This window comes from Suricata suricatta, chromosome 13 (assembly GCF_006229205.1).
Source record: "Suricata suricatta isolate VVHF042 chromosome 13, meerkat_22Aug2017_6uvM2_HiC, whole genome shotgun sequence".
Taxonomy (NCBI): Eukaryota; Metazoa; Chordata; class Mammalia; order Carnivora; family Herpestidae; genus Suricata; species Suricata suricatta.
The window spans coordinates 1262914-1284753 of record NC_043712.1 but is presented as its reverse complement, the minus strand read 5'-3'; the positions used below and the strand labels follow the sequence as shown (position 1 = coordinate 1284753).

The following is a 21840-nucleotide window of genomic DNA, read 5'->3' as shown; positions in this document are numbered from 1 at the left end:
CGGCGCCGCGGTGGCGGCGGCGGCGGGCGCGGCCCCTCTCAAGCTGCCCCGGGTCTCCTACTACGGGGTGCCCAGCCTGGCCACCCTCCTGCCCAGCATCCAGCAGGTGCCCTACTCCCAGGGGGAGCGGACCAGTCCGGGCGCCAGCAGCCTGCCCACCACCGACAGCCCTACCTCCTACCACAACGAGGAGGACGAGGAGGATGACGAGGCCTACGACACCATGGCGGAGGAGCAGTACGGCCAGATGTACATCAAGGCCGCCGGCAGCTACGCAGGTACCCAGCCGCCGCCCGCCCACCAGCCGGGCCCCTGCCCCGTGGTCCTCGCCACCTGGCTGTAACCGCTCGGGGAGGCTGCCGTGTTTGGGCACAGTCCCCAACCCGGGCTGGATGGGCTGGAGGGCACGACCTCTGTCAGCTTTTCAGGGCCTTAGCTAAGGACCTGACGGTTGATGCCACACGGGAAAGCTGAGTGACCGCCCACGGGAAGCCGCAGTCCAGCACGTGGGAGGGGGCTCGGACTTCCGTGGGTCAGACGAGGAGACTGAGGGCCTCAGTGGACCAGGGACCTGGCCAAGGGCTCACAGGATGCTGTGTGAGCTGTCTGCTCAAGGCCTGAGCGGCCCTGTCCGCGAAGTGCCAGGCACTGTAGGAGGCCCCAGCAGGCCATCTGCATGACCTTTGACTTCAGCCCCCACCCCCATGTGGTCTCACCTGCCCTGGGACTCTCAGGCCAGAGACCCGCCCCCCCACCCCGTAACGCATCTCATTTCCCACCATCCCCCTGGGGCCGGCACCAGGGGGCGGGCCAGAGAGACCTTGTTGAACTGAGTGAGCTATGTCCCCCCAAGTTACTTGTGGGGTGCACCCCACTGGGGACCCACACACCTGAAGAGCCCTGACTCAACATGGCCTTGCAGACCGTATCACATACTTGGGGGCTGTTTGGGGTTTGCCGGGCTGAGGCTCTGGTAGTTGGGGCCCCAGATCGGGTATCCACCTGCTTTCCATGTTCCCCGAAAACTGGCCGTGTGCCTGGGCTCGCGGCCTGCTCGTTTGCATGCAGGGCCTGTGGTCTCAACGGGAAGTGATGACCCAGAACTGGGGCCCCAAGGGGCCACATGGTGACTCTTCCCTCCCCTCTGTTCCCCTACATCCTGGTCCCTGATGGGGCAGATGCTGCCCCCCCCCCACCGTACTCCCCCTCCCCCTCTAGGCAGGGACTTGTTGATTAGTGCTGGGATCGGGGGGTGGGGAGGAGGGGATGCCCACCAGCTGAGGCCCTTGGGATGGCCACCAGCCGAGGACTGGACAGTCTGGCCAAGCCGGGCTCCTCTCAGCGCTGTGGGGAGCAGGGGGCACCGCCCCGGGTGCGTGCCCACCCACTGCAGGGGCTGTGGGTGGATGATTGCTCCTGGAGGTCATTACTTTACCCAGAAGCATGTCGTCACGTTTGCACAAATCCCATGGGACACTCGTGCCAAGACCACCGTGATCTGGAAAAGCGCTAGCTCGGCAGGGATGCTGGGCTCAGGCCTTAGGGGGACCTCCGGGAACCTGCCTGGCGTGCCCTCTGCCCGCCGCCGACAGCCCCCGGAGGGCCAAGGGAGGGCCGTGAGGAGCCCCAGACCCAGCCATGGAGAGCTGAAGTCTGTCAAGGGTCCCAGGGCAGGGACTGTGCGCTCGTGGCCCGCGGTACGCCACAGAGCAGGAGATGACCCAGCCTCCAAATGCCTCTGTCCAATGTGGCCATTGGCCTTGGCAGCTTTGGGTAGGAGGACGAGGCATTGGCATCACCGGGGACAGGTGCTATGCTGTGGCCTGTCTGAGCTGCCTTCCGGCAGGGGGGCACAGGCCCGGCCCGGGGCAGTGTGCCTACAGGGGCCACCCATGCCCTGGGTGACAACCATCAGAGCACTCGCCCCCATCTCCCTGGGGGTGTTGGCAGGAGGATGGGGTGGTGGGAAACAGGAAGGGACGGTGGGCACGAGTGGGCAGGGCGTGGGGCTGGCCCTGCCTCCAGTCGGCCCGGGTGCTACAGTCTGGGTTTTCTCCTCAGTGAGACCATAAGTGGGGCAGGGAGGGGGGGTGTGATTTCTTGGTTAAAATCTAGGTTATTGGCAGTGACGTCGCAGGCATCACCGGGCGCGGGTGAGCTGGGAAGATGGCGGTGGGGGAGGGGGCTGTGGGGGTAAGCAGGCAGAGACGGGGGCCCTGTCCCCCAAGGCTGGCTGCCCCTTGGGTGCTGGCTGCCTGTAGCCCAGACTCCCTCTTCGCACTGGCTTGGCCTGGTCCGGGGACATCCTCGCGGCCCCTCGGGCAGCCCAGCAGCCTGCTGCCCCCAGTCCAGGCCTGGACGGGGGTGGGGCAGGGCAGTCTAGGAGCTGGTGGATCGGGGCTGTTTCAGAGCGCATGCTTGCCACATAAGGGCACTTGGGAGTCCCTTCTTCCTGGCCTCAGTCTCCCCACCTGTCAAGGGAGAGGCTGGCCTAAGTGACCCTCACACATCTAGCAGCCTCTGTGTAGGGAAGGTGAGAAGACCCATCAGCAGCTCCCATTTGGGACGTCCAGGAATTCAGTATGGCGGAGGGAGAGCATGGACCCTGACTGTCCCCCAGCGGCCCCACTGTGCTTCTGCGGGCCCCTGTCGCATGTGTCTCCTGTCTGCCTTCCGGTTCCTGCGTTCTCGTCCGTGGGGAGGACACACCACAGCTGACTCCCTAGTCCCTGAGGACACGGGTGGTTGGGTTGTTTTTGATTTGTTGCTCTTAGGACTGAGTGACGCACCAGGAGGGTCCTGATGGGGGTAGGACCCACCTTGCAGTGAGGCCCCCTCCCTACATGTTAGGGCCAGCTGGGTCCCTCCTGCTGGCATGGGGAGGGTCTCCTCCGGGGCTCAGGAAGCCCCTGCTCAGCTCTGGCGGGGGGGGGGGGTGGTCTGCACATCTGCTGGCCGGGAGTGAGGGGCAGCCCTAGTCAGGGCAGGGGGTCGGGGGGTAGGTGCTGGTTCCAGGGTGAGCAGGGCACCGAGGGCACCCCAGTGCAGTAGGGGGTCTGGTTTCACAGCCTCTACTTGGCCACACTCCTTGGGGACGTCTGTACCCACGGGGAGACAGACAGGTGGCAAACAGGACCTTGAACAAGTATTTAATCTTGGCTGGGGTCCCTGTGGGGCAGGATGGGCTGCCCCCGGCCCCAGGGAGGGAGGCTCAGGGTGGGGAGAGTGAGCTGCCCAGGGAGGTGGGGGGACTCCCTCTCCCACCAATGAGATCTCCGAGGGGGGAGTGCGGGTGGCTGACAGGGGCAACCTTTGGGGCCACCGCCTCTGGGCCAGGGTTCCCGAGGCACGTTCTGCCGGGGGCCCAGCCCCTCCTCTGCGGGCAGATGTTTGATCGTTGCTGGCAGACGCTGCTCCCTGTGGATGAGACAAAGGCGCTTCTCAGCACTTCCACACTAGCCAGACGCATCCACGTTAGGGGCCCCGCAGGGCGCTGTGCCGGGACGGGACAGGTGGCCGTGGGCTGGTGGCCCTGCCTGGGCTTGCCCTCTCTTCCCCTCTGCAGGCTGGCCTGCTCCCCCGGGTCTGTCCGCTGTCCCAGCCCCCAGCACGGGACACACACTGGCGGTGCTCGGGATCAGGTCCCGGCACGCGGCAGCACATCTGTTCCCGGCTCTGCCCGCCTTGAGCAGACGCTGCAGATGGCTCCCGAGAGCTCCGGAAGGACAGAGAGTGTGCCCGGACCAGGCCCTGGTCAGCGCCGCCCAGGAGGTTGGACCACCCTGCCACCTGTACCTACCCCCGGCCCCACCGCCCTGAGACCACCCCTCGCTCCCAGCACGGCAGCAGATGTGCAGAACCCCCAGCCTGTTGGGGGGCTGCTCCCACCCACAGCCCAGCTGCCGCTTGGGGGTCCGGCAGGGAAGGGGGAAGACTAGGTTTGTCCTGTGAATCCCAATCCTAACCACCCCTTCACTGCCTCCTGACCTGGGCCCAGGCTGTCCACACTGTTGGAGCCGCGCCCAACTTCGGGGAGGGCCCCGGGATCCATGGGTGTTTTGTGTCCCTGACCCAGCGAGGCGGGGCACATGCAGAAGTGGGGGTGGGGGTTCCCTCCTCTTGAAGGCAACACTCAGGGCAGGTGAGGGAGGTGCAGGCCCCGGGGTGCCTGTCCCACAGCCGCCCAGGGAGCCGGCCCCAGGCTGTTCTGAGGCTCTGGGCTGGCCTCCCTGGCTCCCCAGCCCTCAGCTTCTCCTGTGGCATGTACAGCACAGAGCCCTCTGCAGTGTCACTTGTGGCCCTCAAACCCTGGGAGACCCTTAGATTCCTTCTTATGCCTGTGTGACTGAGTATAACGTCTGTGCCTCCCTGACCGGGGTGAGAGCCGCACCTGTGTGAGTCTTGGGCTGTGCACCAGGGCACCGTCCAGCGGTGCCCACCCCAGGCAGCCCTGGGTCCACTCCCTGTCACTCGGGATGTGTTTGCCTGTCCCAGAACATCAGGCGGACACGGTTGTGCACTGCATCCTCCCGTCTGCGTCCATCCACAGAATGGGTGAGACTCATCTGTGCTCCTGGGTCAGGCCCACCATTCCCGCTCCTCGTTTGGTGATTATCTGTGTCTGTACACAATAAAACGTACCGATTCCAAGTGTACAGGAGATGACTCTGGGGATTGTAATTAATTGAGTACCAGGTTCATGGTCAAGATCAGATCAGTCTGTCTCCCTTCAGACTGCTAATGCTGAGCCACCGGGATGGAGCCCACGTGGTGTGGGGTTTATGCTGCACAGGGTTTTCACTTTGCTTCCGTTTTCTTAGGGTTTTCTGCACCTGCATCCGTGATGGACAATCACCCGTGTTCTCTAAGGATGGTCTCAGGGATCAGGGAGAACACGAACCTTCTCTTCCCTTCTTTAGTTTTTGAGAGTTTGTGTAAGTTTGATGGAATTTCTTTCTTGTGTATTTGACAGAATTCATTTACCTATGAAGCCTCTTGGCTGTGCAGGATTTTATTGTTGGTAGTTAATTGTGGGAGTTTTTAATGATACATTCCATTCCTTTAGGTAGAGAACGCATCGATTTCCGTTTCCTCGTGCTCTAGCCGTGGCAGTTTGTGTGTTTCCTGGAGCTCATGTACTTGCAAGGCTGCTCTGACATGATTCCTGTGGCCACACCGGCCCCGTTCTGGTGCGCATGCGCTGGTGTCGTCCCATGTCTGGTGCGCATGTGCTGGTGTGTCTTCCTGTGTCCAGTGTGTTTCCAGGTCTGGCGCGTGCGCAGTGGGGGGTTTCCGTCCGTGTCCGGTGTGTCTTCCGGGTCTGGCGCGTGCACGGTGGGGGGCGGGGCTCCATCCATCTCCGGCGCATGCGCGATGGAGTTTCTTCCCATGCTCATATCTTTACCACAGCCGCCCCTCCCCCCTGCATCTTCAAGTGCGCTGTTTACGCTCAGCGTGGGGTTGACCTTGCACGTCCATCCGGGCCGGCTTGAGTCTCCTGACACTGGGTATGACTCTCCATGGAGCTGCGTTCACGTCTGCCGTCTTGTCCGTTTCCATTAGCCGTTTTCTGGTTTCCTCTCTGCTGGCACTTTCCGGCTTGAGTTTTTCCTGGGTTTCCTTTCTGGGCCCGCTCTTGACCCGTCCGGCCCCCTGCGTCTTCGCCTCGTCCCTTCTCCGTGATGCCACCGCCTCTGGCGCTTCGTGCGCTCGGGGTCGTGGGTTCCCCTTCCTCGCCTGCGGCCAGCCTTCCCACAGGTCGTGCTCTCACTTGAGACAGCCGGCCGGCTTCGCTCCGTCCATTTTACTTACTTACATGTTTATTTGTGTAACATTTTTTTATTTTTAAGAGAAAGAGGGACAGAGCATGAGTGGGGCGGGGGCAGAGAGAGGGAGAGTGAGAATCCCACGCAGGCTCTGAGCTGTGAGCACAGAGCCCACGTGGGGCTCGAACTCATGAACTGCGAGACCATGCCCTGAGCCGAAGTCAGACACTTAACCCACTGGGCCACCCAGGCGCCCCTGTTTCCAGTCCTTTTTAAAACCAACGTCCTGTGTAACGTTCCCGCTTTGGCATTCGGCCCTCCAGTTCACACCAGCGCCTCTGCCACCGGCGCCAGGCCAGCCTCCTCACCTCGAGGCTCCCCCGCCCTTGCCCCGCCGCCCGCCTTCTCCTGTGGGCGGACCGCCAGCCGCTCCACGTTCTCACCAGTGCGTGGTCTTGTGCCCGTCGGGCCGAGGCGGTGTTTCTCTGACGTCTGACGACACTGGACGGCTTTCGCGTGTGGCCGCCATGTGTGCACGGGGTCCGCCGCCCTTCTTACTGGGCCGAACAGCCAGGCTGTGGGGGGACTGTGAGTTGTGCGTTCTTTACCCACCGCAGGCGAGGCCTCTGTCGGGCGTGTGATTCGGGAACATCCCCCCCCCCCCCCCGGCCCGTCTGTTCCTTGATAGTCTTTCATAAACAGATACATTTGGATATTGAGGTTAAGTGATTAGTTACCCTGACCCCGAACGATCCAGGCTCAGACCACTCGGACCCACTTAAACGTGGCTTTTCCGCATCGCGGTGCCGTAACTCGGGACTTTTCCGGTAACGTTTCCTTCCTGCAGCGCACCCTGTGGTGGGAACGCGGGATGCGGTGCACAGAATGCACCAGCCGCCTGTTACTCAGCTGTGTGATGCGTAAGGTCCGGGCCGACGGGGTGCTAGTAGCGTGTCGGGGAGTCAAGGCTCGTGGGATTTTCGAGGCTGGGGCGGCGGTCGGTGCGTCTGACTTCGCCCTGTACCAGGGTCGGACCTCGCTCCACGTCTCCACCTAACAACACACGGGTTTTCCCCTACCTTTTCTTCTGGATGTTTCGTGGGGTTGGGTCTGACATTTGATGCGTGGCCCGTTCTGGGTCAGGTTTTGCATGAGGTGTGAGGTGCGGGTCAAATTTCTGTTGTCTCTTCCTCGTCCCGTCCAGTTTTCTTTCAAAGAAACGTGAAATATGGGAAAAAAAACACACTTTTTAAGCTACCGCACATATTCATTTTGGGGGACTTGAACTTCTCACGGTCCTAGTGATGGACCAGCAGTGAGTTCTGAGAACCCGTGAAGACGTCTTTATAGCGTCTGTTCGGCAGCTTGCAGCATGACGCGCGGCTCCCGTTCGGTGAGGTCAGCCCGGTGTCGCTGAGCGGGTCCCCGTGGCCGTGGGCGTGCGCGTGCTGGCACTCCGGGTGCACACTCGCCTTCTGCCTTCTCTGGTCTTCCTGCTGGGAGCCGCCGTCCTTGCGTGTCCCCTGCGCATGCTGTGTCTCTGCTTGCTGCCTTTGTCCCCGATTGTCCTCCGCTTGGTTTCAACGTGCTCCTGTGTGCTGTCCTCGGTTCATTCTGCTGCCGTCCGTGGAACCTTCCGGGCACGTGTGTTTATGCCGAGGTTTCTTCAGGTGACTTTGCGCCCCTCTGTCCAGACCCCCATCACGTGGGCTTTTGCCCCTGCGTTGCCGAGGCCCCGTTCGTTGATTGAGTGGTTTCTATTGCTGTTTCTAATGCCTGCTGATCTTTTCTGCAGTGCTGTTTGGTTCTTATTTTGACTTCCTGTTTCTCTCCTCATTGGGTTCCTCTTTTTTTGTTCTTTGAAAGTTTACGTATTTATTTTGAGAGAGCGGGAGAGAGGGAATGAGAAGGGGTGGGGGCAGGGGAAGAAGGAGAGGGAGGGAGAGAAAGGGAGAGAGAGAGAGGATCCCAAGCAGGTTCTGCACTGTGAGCACAGAGTCCCACCCAGGGCTCGATCCCACGACCCTGGGATCATGACCTGAGGCAAAATCAAGGATCTGCTGGTTGAAAGCCTGTGCCGCTGGCGCCTCCTGCGTGCCCTCCTGCGGTGTCTCTGCTGACCGGTGTCCTCGTCTCAGGGTCCCCTTCCCCGGGTCCGTCCCGTGCCTGTCCGCTGTTCGGACGTCGTCAGTGTTACCTTGTGGCGCGCCTGCCGTGTGTCGCCCCAGGTCTCTCGTGGTGGCTGGTTGTGTGGGAGCCCGGAGCAGCGCGTGGCAGCCTGCGCCCCGAGCGTCCCCGCTCCGTGGGCTGGGCCGGACGCCCTTCCCTGTGGCTCTTTGTGTCCCGGATGTCCCGTCCCGGGCTCCAACTTGCCTGCCTTCCTCCGTTGGGCTCGATGTCGTGGGGTCTGTTCACGCTTCAGCAACGGAGTCTTTGTTTTTTGTTTAGAGGCGTCTTCCTCCACGTCCGGATGATAGTGAAGTTCTTTAGGCGTTCCTTAAAAACAAACAACTAATTTGAAATCATTTTATTTTATTTATTATTTTTTTAACATCTGTTTTTGTGAGAGAGACAGAGTGTGAATGGGGGAGGGGCAGAGAGAGGGAGACACAGAATCCGAAGCAGCTCCAGGCTCCGAGCGGTCAGCACAGAGCCCGACGCGGGGCTCGAACCCACGGACTGTGAGATCCTGACCTGAGCCGAAGCCGGACACTTCACTGACAGACACCCAGACGCCCCATGATTTGAAATCATTTTAAATGTACAGACACCTTTCAAGATCAGCGCCTTTGCTCAGGCTCGCCCCGGGTAAGAACGTGCCACGTCAGTCTCTTTCTGTGGGCGGTTGTGGGGTCCGTCGGGGTGCCAGCTGCGGATACTGCGTCCCTTTGCCCCGAGTCCTGAGCGTTTCCTGCAACGAGAACACGGCCACGGGCCCCCCTCGCAGGAGGGCTCCACGGCCTGTGCCGGGTCCCTCCCGGGGTCCCCTCACGGGTCCCCACGTTGTCCCCTGGAGCAGCGCGGTGCGCCCAGGGCGCGTTCTATGGCGGGTCTCGGCCCCTGCCCTCACCGCACTTCTCTTTCTAGGACTGTGGCTCAGCCATCTTGCAGAACGCCCTCTGTTTGGGCTCAGGTGCGTGTTTCAGCCGCGTCTTGGGGAAACCGTGCTGGGTCCCGCCCGGCGCGTCCTCTCTGGAGGCACCGACACCCGGGTGGCTTCACGGTGGCGATAGGGTCCCCGGCCGGTGAAGCCGTGGGGATTCCCTGGGTGTCCGCTGACGGCCCCGCCGGGCGCTTGCTAACTCCTCAGCCCCTCAGTGGCTAGTTGGCCGACGTCGTCCGGGAAGGGGGTCCCTAATGTCCCCACCTTTCCGCTTGCGGTGTTCCTTCACTTACTGTTGCTTTCGTGTGAGTGCAGAGAGTTTTGTAGAGCGTTTTCCATCCTGTTCAGCAGAAATCTAGCAAAACAATCCAGCTCTTTCGTTGCAGCGGGGAGTGGCGTGGAGCAGCGGTGTGAGGTCTGCGTGTGGCTGTCGGGACGTCCCTGTCCTCACGCCCTCTGTCCGTCCCACCTGTGATTTGTGGACTTAAAAACCATGAGTTCGGGCTGGTGTCTCCAAACCCAGCCCGACCCCCGGCTGTCGCTGCCTCCCCTCTTCCTGAAGTCCGTTCTCCGAACAGACGAAATTCGACGCTCCTGTTTTCGGATCGGAGGTTTTTCCGTCCGCGGCGCGTGTGGGGTCAAGGTTCCAGGGTGCTGTGATCGGGCCCCGATTTACCTCTTTCCCACCTGACTTCCCAGCGGGTCGCCTGCTTTCCATTGAGACGGCACCTCTTCCGGCGCCGGCCTGCCCACCCCGTGTGGGGACCCCCGGCCCCGCGCCCTCCCTCTCCGCTGGCCCCTGTGCGGTGCCCACCGCCCGGCTTCCTGCGTGAGGCCCGCCTCTGGCTCTGTCCCTTACAGTTGCCCCGCCCGGACATTTTCCTGCATTTTTATATGTTTTGTCAAATGCCGCACAAAAGCACCTGCCAGGATTTGGTTGGGATTTTGTTGACTCTGCAGATGAGGCTTGTGCTGGGGTCCCGACCGTGCTGGGTGTTTTTTTCAGTTAATTTACATCTTTTTTGGTTTTTCTTGGGACTGTTTTGTAATTCTGTGCATGTCTGTTGTTAGATTAATTCCTAGAAATTCATTTTTGTTTGAATCTACATAGTGTTTCTTTTTTTTCCAATTGTTTTTTGCTTATATATAGAAACAGATTGGGTTTATTATTTAAAAACAAATCTGGGGGCACCTGGGGGGCTCAGTCGGTTAAACATCTGACTTCGGCTCCGGTCATGATCTCACGGTTCGTGGGTTCCAGCCCCACGTCGGGCTCTGTGCTGACAGCTGTGTCTCCCTCTCTCCCTCCCCCTCCCCTGCTTGCACTGTGTCTCTCTGGCTCTCAAAAATAAATAAATACATTAAAAAGGGTGTTGAAGTTTCACAAAAGCCTTGTCTCTAAATATTGCAACAGGCATACAGCTTTTCTCTTCTATCCGTTACTTTTCTGAGTTACAGCGATTGCTTTTCTTTAAAAAAATCAAAAACCTGCATTTCTGGAATAAGTTCAGCCTACTTATGACTGAATTTCTGCATTCAGCTGCCACCTCCTTTTGTTTTCTTTTTTGCCCTGTTTTGGTGACGGTTGTGAGGTGTGAGCCCCTTCGCAGCGTCCGTCCCCTGGAAGGGGCCTCAGGCAGTGTGGACGGAGCCGCCTGCTCGGGTCGGGTCTTGGCCACGTGGCCCGCACGGTCGTCCTGAGCTCCAGCCTCAACGCCAGGAAGCCTGTTAGCACACGCAGCACATGCAGTGTGGGCGCCGGTGTAGACCCCCCACGCGCAGAGGTGGGGGCTCCGAGCCAGGGCCTGGCCGCGGGCCACACCCACTCCACAGGCGGCCACCTGCCTGGACGTGGCTCAGCTGTGTGTCTGTGCAGAGAGCGCCCTCTCATTTCCCATCCAGCCGCGCCCCATGCCTCTGCCGGGGTTCCCCACCCCCTGAAACACACCGGGAATTCCTTCCCGCTGTTTTTTTTTTTTTTATGTCTTTTATTTATTTTTGAGAGACAGAGAGAGACAATGAGAGCAGGGGAGGGTCAGAGAGAGAGAGGGAGACACAGAATCGGAAGCAGGCTCCAGGCTCTGAGCTGTCAGCACAGAGCCCGACGCAGCCTTGAACCCACGAACCGTGAGATCATGACCTGAGCCGAAGTCGGACGCTTAACCCACCGAGCCCCCCAGGCGCCCCTAAAGAGCTCTTTAAAGAAAAGAGATCTCAGAGGCACCTGGGGGGCTCGGTGGGTTAAGCGTCTGACTCTTGGTTTCAGCTCAGGTCATGATCTCACAGTTCATGAGTTCAAGCCCCGAGTTGGGCTTTCTGCTCTCAGCACTGAGCCTGCTCCGGATCCTCTGTCCCCTCCCCCACTCTAAAAAATAAATTAATTAAAAAAAAAAGACTTCAGGTGATGAACTTCTCAGCCTTCTATAATAAGTGCGTGTGGGGCTGTGCACTTCTGGGCCGCAGCCTCGTCCCGTGGTGAGCATTTTCACGGTCATTCACGAAAAGGATTTTCTAACTGTGTTACCACATTGTGATTTTCCCTTGATCCTGGGCTTGTGCAGGGGTACGTTGCTCCGCTTCCGGTCGTCCTTCTGGCGTGATCTCTAAATACAAGCCCCGCGGATTTCAGACCCCCCGCGCTGCCCCGGAATGGGTCAAGAATTACTCTGTGCCCCAGAACGAGTTCATACGCACTGATCACGCTGTCAGCTTACGTGGTTGCGTCACGTCCTGCACGCCTGCCCAGGTCCCGTGCGACTGGGTCTCCCGGTGACTCTGGTGACCCTTCGGCGCTGGGCGTGGGCGCTCTGTCGTCTGCACCTGCTTTCAGCCTTGCCTTGTCCGTTGGTTTCGCGTTGTGTCTCGGGTTTTGGTTTTTATCCAGGCTTGACAGACTTCCGTTGTTTTGTCGTGTCCAGTCCGGTCTCGTGTCGTCACTGCTGTCTTGGGGTTTCAGGTCCCGTCTTACTAGCGATTTTCCATCCGTCCCCTCCGGTCTCCTGTGTTTCTCTGTTTCCCCTCTTTCTGGTCCATCAGCCATTTGATTCTGTCTGTTTCCCTCTCACCAGGAGTGTGGGGCTGCTGTGTTCGGGGTTAGAGGTCCCAGCGTCCGTCTGCACAGCAGCCTCTGCCTCCGGGGCCGGGGCTCCGTCCGGGGGCGTGTTCGGGGCCCGCCCTCTCGCTCTGAGCTGGGAGCTCTCCGCCGCCGCGGCCCCCGGGACCTGGGGTCGTGCTTGCCCACGTTCCGTGTCGCTTTTACTTTCTGTGACTCTTGGGTCTCCTTTCTCTGCCTCAGTCTGGATGCTTGCACTGTTTTCCTGGTTGGAATTCCTGTCACCTGCCTCCTCCAAGGACACAGATCCCCTGTCCGGGGTCTGGTCCTTCCTGCGGATTCTGGTTCTCTGGTGCAGCCCCCCATCGCGTTGCTCCGGTTCCCGCTGTATCCAGAGCCGGCGCTCCACGGGGGGCGGCCATTTTCTGGGACGGACCACCTTGGCTCTGATCTCACGCCTTTTTGTGCATTGGCTTCTTATCACTCATATCCCCGTGTTCCTGCTGATTTCTCATTGAATGCTAGACGTTGTAGGAAACATCTGGAAGCTCCTACCAGCCCTACTCCAGAGGGTCAGTTGTTAGAGGCCTCAGGTGGGAGCTGGCCGGGCCCTCGCCGCGGGTCCCAGTTCACGGCCGGCTCTGGGTCTCCCCCCAGACCGCCTCCTCCCGGCGGGCCCCCACATCTGCTGTCTCGTACGTGGGCACCGAACCCCAGATTTAACCTTTCTTTGGTTTCTGAGTCTGGTCCTGCACTTGGGCTGCTTTGTGGCGGCAGGAAGTTGAAGGGAAGCCAGGACATCCCCCGGGCCGAGGCCCCTGGAACTGGCCCCCCGGCTGCCATCCTCTCCGCTTGGGGGCCTGGCCCTGAGACTAATTGTTTTAAGTTCATTGTTTTTATTTTGAGAGAGAGAGAGCACGTGCAAGCAGAGGAGGGCAGAGAGAGGGTCCCAAGCAGAGGAGGGCAGAGAGAGGGTCCCAAGCAGGCCCCACGCTGGCAGCGCAGAGCCCGACGCAGGGCTCACACTCAAGATCTGTGAGACTGTGACCTGAGCCGACATCAAGGGTCGGACGCCTAACCGACTGAGCCCCCAGGCGCCCGTCCAGCCGCGCATTTTTAACGGCTTTTGGCGTTGTTCTTGATGGGGGGTCGCTCCCCCGTCTCCACACAGGGGTCCCTGGGGCACCTCACAGGTTAAAGGGAGGGGTGTTTGTGCAGCTGACATGTGCTCATCGCCATGAAGAGGGTAAAGGGTGACCCTGGGGAAGCTGTCCTCCGTCCGTCCCTCCACGGCCGTCTGTCTTCTGTCTCGCTGGGGCCTTGCGTCCCGGTGTTCTGTCTTCCTGCGCAGCCCGCACCTGCATGTACGTAAACACAGTCCCGGGCACACAGAGCCCCTGTGTTTTCAGGGCGACCGGTGTCTCCTGGTGTCCTGGACCAGGATCCACCCAGGCCGTCCTCAGTGGGCAGGGAGGCTGACTGCGGTCAGGCTGGCATCCCCGGGTCACTGATCCGTTCTCTGTCCCCGGAGACTTGTCTCTGGGAACCTGTCCTATGAAGGGAGTCCCCCAGCACATAACCGTGTGGGTCTGGCCCCGTCTGTCGTGCAGGCGGGTCTGGGACTCAGGTGCGCTGCAGTCACCTCCCCATCGCAGCAACACGGGCCGTCTCCCGTCGGGGCCTATGGGAGCAGAGCTGGTGTGCGTGTCCTTGCTCAGGGCCCGAGCGCACCGTCTTCATGCCCGTTTCCCCCGGCTGAGCATCCAGGTGCAGGGGTGCTGTCCCACACCCTGTGTGTGTCCCCCGGAGTGCCCATGTCCCCTGTGCATGCCGGCCGGGGACCAGCACCCAGCGGCGCCCCCCCCCCCCCCTGCCGCGCTCGGTGCAAGGTCAGCCTCGAGGTGCGTGTGGAGTGGCGTTGCCACGTGGTTTTATTTGCCCGTGCCACGCCTCTTCAGTGCCGATTGGCCGTGTGTTCTCTCACCAAGTGTCTGTTCAGATCTTTTGCCCATTTTGAAGATCAAGGTGTCCGTTTCCTTGGTGTCGGGCGGAGAGCTGCTAGGGCGTCCCTGCATCTCCCTCGCGGAGGCTGTCACTGGGGTGAGGGCCAGCGCATCGGGCCGCTCCTTCGCCCGCCGTGCTCGGGGCCCTGTCTCAGCTTGTAGCTGAGCCTCAGTTCACCACGATTTTCTTCTGGAGGTTTTCTAGTTTTGTGTTTTACGTGAGGTCCTTGGTCATCTTTGTTAAGATCTGTGTCGGGTGTGGGGCTCAGACGGAGCCTGGCCGCTTCTCCGCACCACACGTCACTCCCCTATCGGCGGTAAGTGAACCTTTGTCACGACTCGGCCGGGCGTGTCCGTGCCGGCCCATTTCCGGGCTGCGGACTGCGTGTCCCCTCACTTGCCCGCACGGACTATTAGAATTCCTTTATGGTGAGTCAAAAGTGGGTAATGTGGCCCAGCCTTTCTGTTTCCATCTGGTTTTAAGTTGTGTTTTCTGATATAATCAAGGACTGGGGGTTCATTTTCTAGTTGTGCCATTTTAATAAATGGCACATCCTTTTGTGGAGTGAGCGTCCCCTTCCCTGTCCCCACACCTCCCCGCCCAACCTCTGAGGGCCTCCGTCACCTGCTAGGGGCCATGCACATTGGTGCGGGCTCCCTGCTGAGGACGGGGCTGCCTGAGCTGTCGCTGAGGGGCCACCTGGGTGACTCCCCAGAGGCACTCGGCTTCTGGAGACAGGAACAGAGTCCACACCACTGGGGCGTTTTGACGCACCACCATCCCGTGGGCTGGAGGCTCCATGTGTTTTGTGTGGGGAGAGGGTCTAGGGCTTTCTCCAGGTTCCCGGTCAGTGACCCTCGCAGGGACCCTGCAGGCCTGAGTCCCCGGCGCTGCCCTCCGCCCATGCGTACGTAGCCCGCGGCCCCGACAGGAGCCTTTCGATCGAGTGAGTCGTGTTGTTGCGCCGGAATATCGTCACACAGGCTGTTCCGTGACAGCTGGTGCCAGGCGCACAGTTCGGGGCCATCAGGACACGGGCACTGCCGTGCAGCCGTCCCCAGGACCGAACTTGGTCCTGTTATACACCGACTCCCTCCTCCCACCCCCAAGCACTTGTCTGTCCCTGTGGATCTGACTCGTCTTGGCCCCACAGCCCGTGGAATCGACGGGATTTGTCCCTGGATGCTGGTCCTTCCACAGTCACGCAGCGCGGGGTCCTCGGCACCGGGTTCATGCACCGTCCCTTCTGCAGCCGGCTGTCTTCTCGGGGCCGAGTCCCTGGAGCCCACCCACGGGGCCTGTGTCCACGGCTACAGTTTTCTTTGTCCAGTGAGCCGAGGGGAACCCTCTGTCCTTGGTTGCCGCTGCCCCTTTGGCCCAGATCAGCTACTGTTCCAGATTGTTCCATAGAGGCCTTTTTGACCGTGACTCACCTTTCCTACAGTGAGAGCAATCCCTCCCCTCTCGGGACAAAGAGCTAATTGCTCTGCATTTTCATGTGCTTCTCTCCAAATTCCATGGTCCCAAAATATTTGGAGCCCACAGTCCTGGAGACCAGAGTTGTTGCCGGTGAAAACGGGGCCGTTGGTGGTGAAGGTGGCGGTTCCGCTGTAGTGGACAGTCCCCGAGTGACCTCAGTGTGATCCGAGGGTCTGTCTGCGGGCTGCCGAGTCCCTGCCCGCAGCCCACCGAGGGGCCTCCCGCCAGCGCTGCAGTCAGCGACGCCTCCCCAAAGGCCACGGGCACGTGTGGGGCCCTGTCACTGTGCCCCCGTGCCGCCATGGGCACTCTCCCAGGCTTCCAGAACCTGGTTGTAAGCTGCCCCCTCCTCTCCCTGGGAGGAGCCTAGGGCCGGGGCAGGGCCGGGGCAGGGCCGGGGTGGGGAAGGCCTTGGGCGCACCTTTCAGTTGAGCCACCACTCGGGTGCGGGTATTTTTAGCTTGCACAGGACCCGGGGCTCCGAGGCCTAGCAGAAATAGCAGAGGCCATTCTGGATGTTCTGGATCTGCTGGTCTCTGGCTCTCTGGAGCCGGGGTGGGGGCTGGGGCAGGGGGCTGGGGCTGGGGCAGTCCAGTGGAGCGGAAACAACTTCTGCTGTTTGGAGAAACACGGCAGGCTGCGTTGTGGACCGCGTTATTTCTGTTGGTGAGCGCTCTTTATGTAAATGCCACAGCGCCAGCGTTGGCGCTGCGTCTGTGTGTGTAATCACAGCAGGCGGGGGTGGGGGGGCGGGGGCGGGTAATTATGTTTTAAAATACCATCCAGGTTGTTTCTCCTGTGCTCCCCGGGCCCCCGGTATTCCAGGTTTGGAAGATTCTCTGTTGCTCTCTGCTCATCGGCCCCGCCCCCACACACACCTGGTGGGAGGTGCCGGCCCCCCAGCTTGAGCACTGATCTGGTGAGGGGGTGGGGGACCGTGCTGGGCAGAGGTAGCCCAGCCCCATCCTCGTCCTTGGCCTGCCTTCTCCTGAGGGGCTCTCCTGGGGCCTCCAGGAAGCCGCCCCCACCCCACCCACAGGAGGCTGAGGGGGAGGGTCTGCCCAGGACCCTCCCTTCCTTGCCACCTTCCCTCCTGAAGCCCCTTTGCAGCAGCCCCCGCGTGGCTGTCCCAGGCCCATGCCCGGCCTGGCATCTGCCAGGTGCTGAGTTTTCCTGGGACCCCCCGCCCCCGAGGAGGGAAGGGTCACAGTGCCGAGGGGACAGGACCACTGGTCCAGCCTGATTGGCCAGGAGCCTAATAGACAGCAGGTTCCAGCCTGGCCCTGCCCTCCAGGTGTCTGGCTACTAGAAGGTTCTGCAGCCACTCGCTCTCACCCAGGGCCCACTAAGGCTGCTTCAGAGAACTGCTGTCCTTGACCATAGGGGCCCAACCCTAAGTGACCCTCTGAGCAGCTTGCAGACCTTGCCCGGTGGCCGGTGGCCCATGCTCTCCAGCCAGATGTGCGGGGCAGCCCCTGCCCCGGACCGGCTTTGATTTCTTAATGACAGCAGCTGACTGGAAGCAGGTGGCCCTCCTGGGAGGTGACTGAGAGGGGCCCATGCGCTGGGGACACAGCAGAGGGAGGTGGGCCGATGGCAGCTTTGCCCTGGAGCCCTGCCCTGGGCGGAGGCCCTTCACTGATCCTGTGATGAGGGTGCAGCTTGCGGGGCTGGTGGGGGAGGGGGACAGGAAGCTGGAAATGAGGGAGGACACAGGGCTGGACTTGGGGGCACCTGCTTACGAGGTCTGGGGGCACAGAGCCTGGAGGGGCTGGGTCCTCTCCACCATGGGAGCCTCCGTGTGGCATCTCCCACCCAGCCTGGCTACCTGATGAGCCCCAGCCTGGGCATTCCCTGAGGGCAGCGCGCCTGCTTCTCCTTGGCCCCCAGCACCTGGACGGCACTCAGTGTGGTTGGTGCCCAGTGGACTTGGGGCCTCTGTGAGCACTAGTGGGGAGCCCCCACCCCAGCCTCGAGAGACCAGCCAGAGAGGCCAGGCCCAGAGTAGAGGGGAGGGGACAGGGACGACAGTGGCCTTGACGTGCAGTCGCTCTTGGGCTCCCGTGTGTCTTGGGGACATCAGAGGGGTCTCAGCCCTGCCCCATTGTAGCTGCGGGTCCAGCGTGCGCAGGGGTCCCTGTCTGCCCGCTGGGGGGTTTGTCAGGAGCATTCCCAGACCACCTGGGGGGCTGCAGATGCCGGCGCTGCCACTGCCTTTACTGCTGGCACGTGTTTATGGGACTGTGTCGTCCAGGCAGCATGGTACAACCTCTGGGAGGTGCCTACCGGCAGAGGGCCCGCGTGACCCCACCTGTGGAATGGGGCCCCCCTGAGCAGTCAGGAGGGGTCATAGCGCAGGGCCCAATGCGCTCCAGGCCTGCACTCCGCCCGGCCAAGGGCCGCTCTGCTGCCTGATCTGCAGGCCTGTCTGGCGGGCACCTCCCGGCCTCCACGGCTTGTCCGCAGGTCTGGGTGGGCGTCCCTCGCTGCCTCCCTCTGTTCACTTCTTCACTCTGGGCCTCCCTGCAGAGGTCAGGACGAGCTGGGCAGGGACGGAGCAGTCCAGCCCACCGTGGGGGGCGGGCAGGGGCGGGGCTGAGCACCCCTCACCAGTCGGGTCTGTGTCCGCAGTGCAAGAGAAACCGGAGCCTGTGCCCCTGGAGAGCCGTTCCTGCGTCCTCATCCGCCGCGACCTGGTGGCCCTGCCCGCCAGCCTCATCAGCCAGATCGGGTACCGCTGCCACCCCAAGCTCTACTCAGAAGGGGACCCCGGCGAGAAGCTGGAGCTGGTGGCAGGTGAGGCGCCCTCCCGCCCCGTCTGCCGTGTGCAGATGCCGTTTCTTCCTTGTCCTCCAGAGCTCCAAACGATGTGCTTATCACTAATCAGTCAAAAAAAAAAAAAGTCTTAAATTTCCTCTAATTTCCTTTTAGAAGAATGTATCAGTAAAAGGAGTTATTCAATTGAATTAATTTAGCATTTTAATTGAATCCCCTGGGCTGGTCTCATATGTTGGCAGGGGCTGCAGTCACCATTGTGTTTTAATTTAAGTGGCAGATAAAACCAAATCGAACACAGGGCACAGCCCCCCCCCCCCCGCAACAGGCCCCAGAGAGCCCCGTTGTGGCCCCAACGGGATCAACCGGAGGCTCCCGAGCGGCTCTGAGTCCGAAACGGAACTCTGTAAAAGCAAACGCCGCTGCAGAGTCCGAAAGCCCATTGGGGCCGGGTGCCTTTGTCAGAAATATTTCTCCCTCCAGCAGGGGCTCCTCTGGCCTCGCGGGTTTTTAAGGCTCCGCACCGGGAAGATGAAGGTGCTGGCGTCACCCCAGCTGGGGAGGTGGAGCCATTTTCCAGGCGTCTCCCGGTTGGCGGAGAGCCCCTAACCGGCTGGCAGGGACCCACGGGCTCCTTCCCCCCCACCCCTGGTGCTGACACGGACCCTCTGTGAGCCTCTGGGCCCGCCCCCCCAGTAGGGCTCTCGGAGGGCTCTCCGTGCGCTGTCCCCTCGGCTGGGAGCCACTGTCCCAGCAGGGCAGAACAGGGCACAGGGGTGGCTTTGCCTCTCAGCTAACAGCAAATCTGTCGGGGTTGGGAGTTGGGGGGGCGGGGGCTGGCCACCTTCCCTGGCCCAGGCCACAGCAGGATATCGGGTTCCCATGCCCCACTGGGCCTTAGCCCCCCCTTTACACATTTCCCCACACCGAGGGGGTGTCCGGTCTGTGTGGCTCAGGGTGACCTGTCCTGCTCTTGGGTTTGAGCCCCTACAGACCTGAGCTGGCTGGATGTGAGGCCCTCGGGGACTGTCAGGCCACGCTGGCCCGATGCCCCCGGCAGTAGTCTCCGTCCGGAATCAGGCACGTGTCTGTTTAAAGAGTGGGTGCAGGCCCCCCCGAGGCCTGGCTCGCTGGGCCCCGCATCTTGTGTCTGCCACCCTGCACCCGGGAAGGAGTCCCCCCACCCTTGTCTCTGTCCCTAGACTCAACACGTGATCTGTGACAGCTGGGGTCATAGGGAGAGGCCTCAGGGCCCGCCGGGGTTTGCCGCACGCCGTCTTGGAGCCGGGGGCGCTTGCGCACGCTCCTTCCTCCACAGGCGCCGTCCCTGCCGGCTCGGCCCACGCCCTCCGGCCCCCGGGCCTTGCCGGGTTTCTTCTGGGTAAACGGCACTTTCTGGGCCCACTGCCCACCCCCCGCCTGTGCTGGCCTTGCCCTTCCTCCACACGCACGGGTGCAGGCGACCTCCGGAACTCCAGTCCCCACCGCTGCCCGAGGCGCTTTGGTTTTGGGGAAAAGCAAGGAGTGTTTCCCAGTCCCAGGGCTGAGCAGGGAAGTCCCCTGAGGCTGGGAGGATGATCTGGGGACACGTGACCAAGGCTGCCTCCTCCGGGTAACAGGGCGTGCCCTGGGGTGCTGCTCCCCATGGCCTCTGGGCACCTGCTCTGGCCCCAGCAGCCTCCTGGGAAGGTCCTGGCCTTGGGTGGTGGGTGGTGGGGCCGAGGGCCTCACTCTGCTGTGTCTGGTGGTCACAGGCTCCGGGGTCTACATCACACGCGGTCAGCTGATGAACTGCCACCTCTGCGCAGGGGTGAAGCACAAGGTCCTACTGCGACGGCTCCTCGCCACCTTCTTTGACAGGTGGGTCCCCAGGTGGAGGCAGAAGCCTCGAGGGGCTCCCGTGGCTGAGCCTCTCACATATATGGCCCACACCTTCCTGACTGCGCACCTGGGTGCCAGCCCGGGGACTGTGGAGGCCAGGAAGGGGGCCTGGGTCTGGGGAGGGCTGTGGACGCCTCCCCCTCATGAAATGAAGAGCCATACATGCCTCACTTCATGGCGGGTCAGGGGGCCCCTTCCCCACCACCGCACCCCTGGAAGTCAGCAGCAGCCCGTGGGGGGTGGGCCGGTGGACTTCCGGGTGGGAAAGCCCCGTTCCCGCGGCGCCTCTGACCTCCCCCGCCCCCCCCCAGGAACACGCTGGCCAACAGCTGCGGCACCGGCATCCGCTCGTCCACCAGCGACCCGAGCCGCAAGCCTCTGGACAGCCGGGTCCTGAACGCCGTGAAGCGTGAGTGGACGGGGGTCCGGGCGGAGCCTCACGCCGGCGCCCAGCTGACCCCGCAGGGCTGGGGGGCGGGGGTGGGTTGGAGAGCAGCTCTCAGGAGCCAGGTCTCGAGGTGCTAACGTTCTTGGTCGGTTTCCAAGCACGATGGCTTCAGCTGTGTGCGGAACTATTTTAATATGTGAAATAGATCTAATTTTCCTTTTTGAACAAAACCCCTTATTTACATTTCGAGGTTATTTTGAGCCTTTGCCATCTGCTCGCTGGCTCCTGCCTCCCGCTCCCGGGCGCGTGGGGGCGGAGCCTGGCCATCTCCGCAGCCGCCTGCTGCCCCCCGGCCCCGGCCCCGGCCCCGGCAGGAGCCCCCCGCCCGAAGGCCAGGCCGGGCCTCCTGCAGCCATGGCTCACGGGACGCCTTCCCTCCTTGCTGGGAAAACACCTCCCGTGAGGCTGATTCTGTTTCAGAGCAAAGAGGGGCCTTTGTGGTGGGTGAGGAGAGTCCCAGAGTGAGCGGGGCAGGGGCGCCGATGCGGGCTGGAGGGCTCGCCCTGGGGACCCAAGTGTGCACTGCAGGGGCCTCCCCAGGCTCTGCGCTGTCATCAACAGGGACATTGCTGAGGCGGCCACTCAGAGTCCTCCCGCCTGGGGGCTGGGCCGCCCCCTTCGGCTCCACCTCCTCCTCCTCGCGGGGCCTGTGGGGAAGAGCCTCCGGTTAGGCCCCTGGAGGCCTGAGGCCCGAGGCAGGCAGGTGCCCAGGGCTGCTGCTCTCCCGGTCCTGCCTCCCCTTCCGACCAGGGCAAGGTTAGCGATCAGCCTTGTCTCTGCAGCCCTGGGACCCAGGTGGGTGGGACAGAGCAGTAAAGTGAGGCCCAGAGATGCCAGGGACCTGCCCAGGGCCACACAGCCAGCCAGTGTCCAGGGCGGGACCACAGCCTTGTGCCCTGATGCCGACTGCCCCGAGGGAGCAGGGGAGGGCCTCCAGGACCTCCTTTCATCCTGGGTGAGGCCAGGAGAGGCCTGGGGAGGGGGGGGCCCCAGCCCTGCCCCCACGGCTCTGACCCAGGGGGCGGGGCTCCTCGGGGGCGGGGCCCCTCACGCGGCGCCCTGTGCTTGCAGTGTACTGCCAGAACTTCGCCCCCAGCTTCAAGGAGAGCGAGATGAATGTGATCGCGGCGGACATGTGCACCAACGCCCGCCGCGTCCGCAAGCGCTGGCTGCCCAAGATCAAGTCCATGCTGCCCGAGGGCGTGGAGATGTACCGCACGGTCATGGGCTCCGCGGCCGCCGGCGCGGCCCTGGACCCCGACTTCCCGCCCGCCGCGCAGGTGTTCGAGCAGCGCATCTACGCGGAGCGGCGGGGCGACGCCGCCACCATCGT

The 21840-nt window shown here is 62.1% G+C and overlaps 1 protein-coding gene across 1 annotated transcript in view; it reads left to right on the top strand.

Moving 5' to 3' along the window:
* The window catches only part of NACC2 (NACC family member 2), a 23997-nt gene that overhangs the window by 2031 nt on the left and 126 nt on the right, over window positions 1–21840 (top strand). The window contains exons 3-7 of the mRNA XM_029921007.1: window positions 122–278; window positions 18035–18199; window positions 19933–20038; window positions 20371–20468; window positions 21579–21838. Of these exons, the coding sequence (XP_029776867.1) occupies window positions 122–278; window positions 18035–18199; window positions 19933–20038; window positions 20371–20468; window positions 21579–21838 (786 nt within the window). The remainder of the gene's footprint in view (window positions 1–121; window positions 279–18034; window positions 18200–19932; window positions 20039–20370; window positions 20469–21578; window positions 21839–21840) is intronic.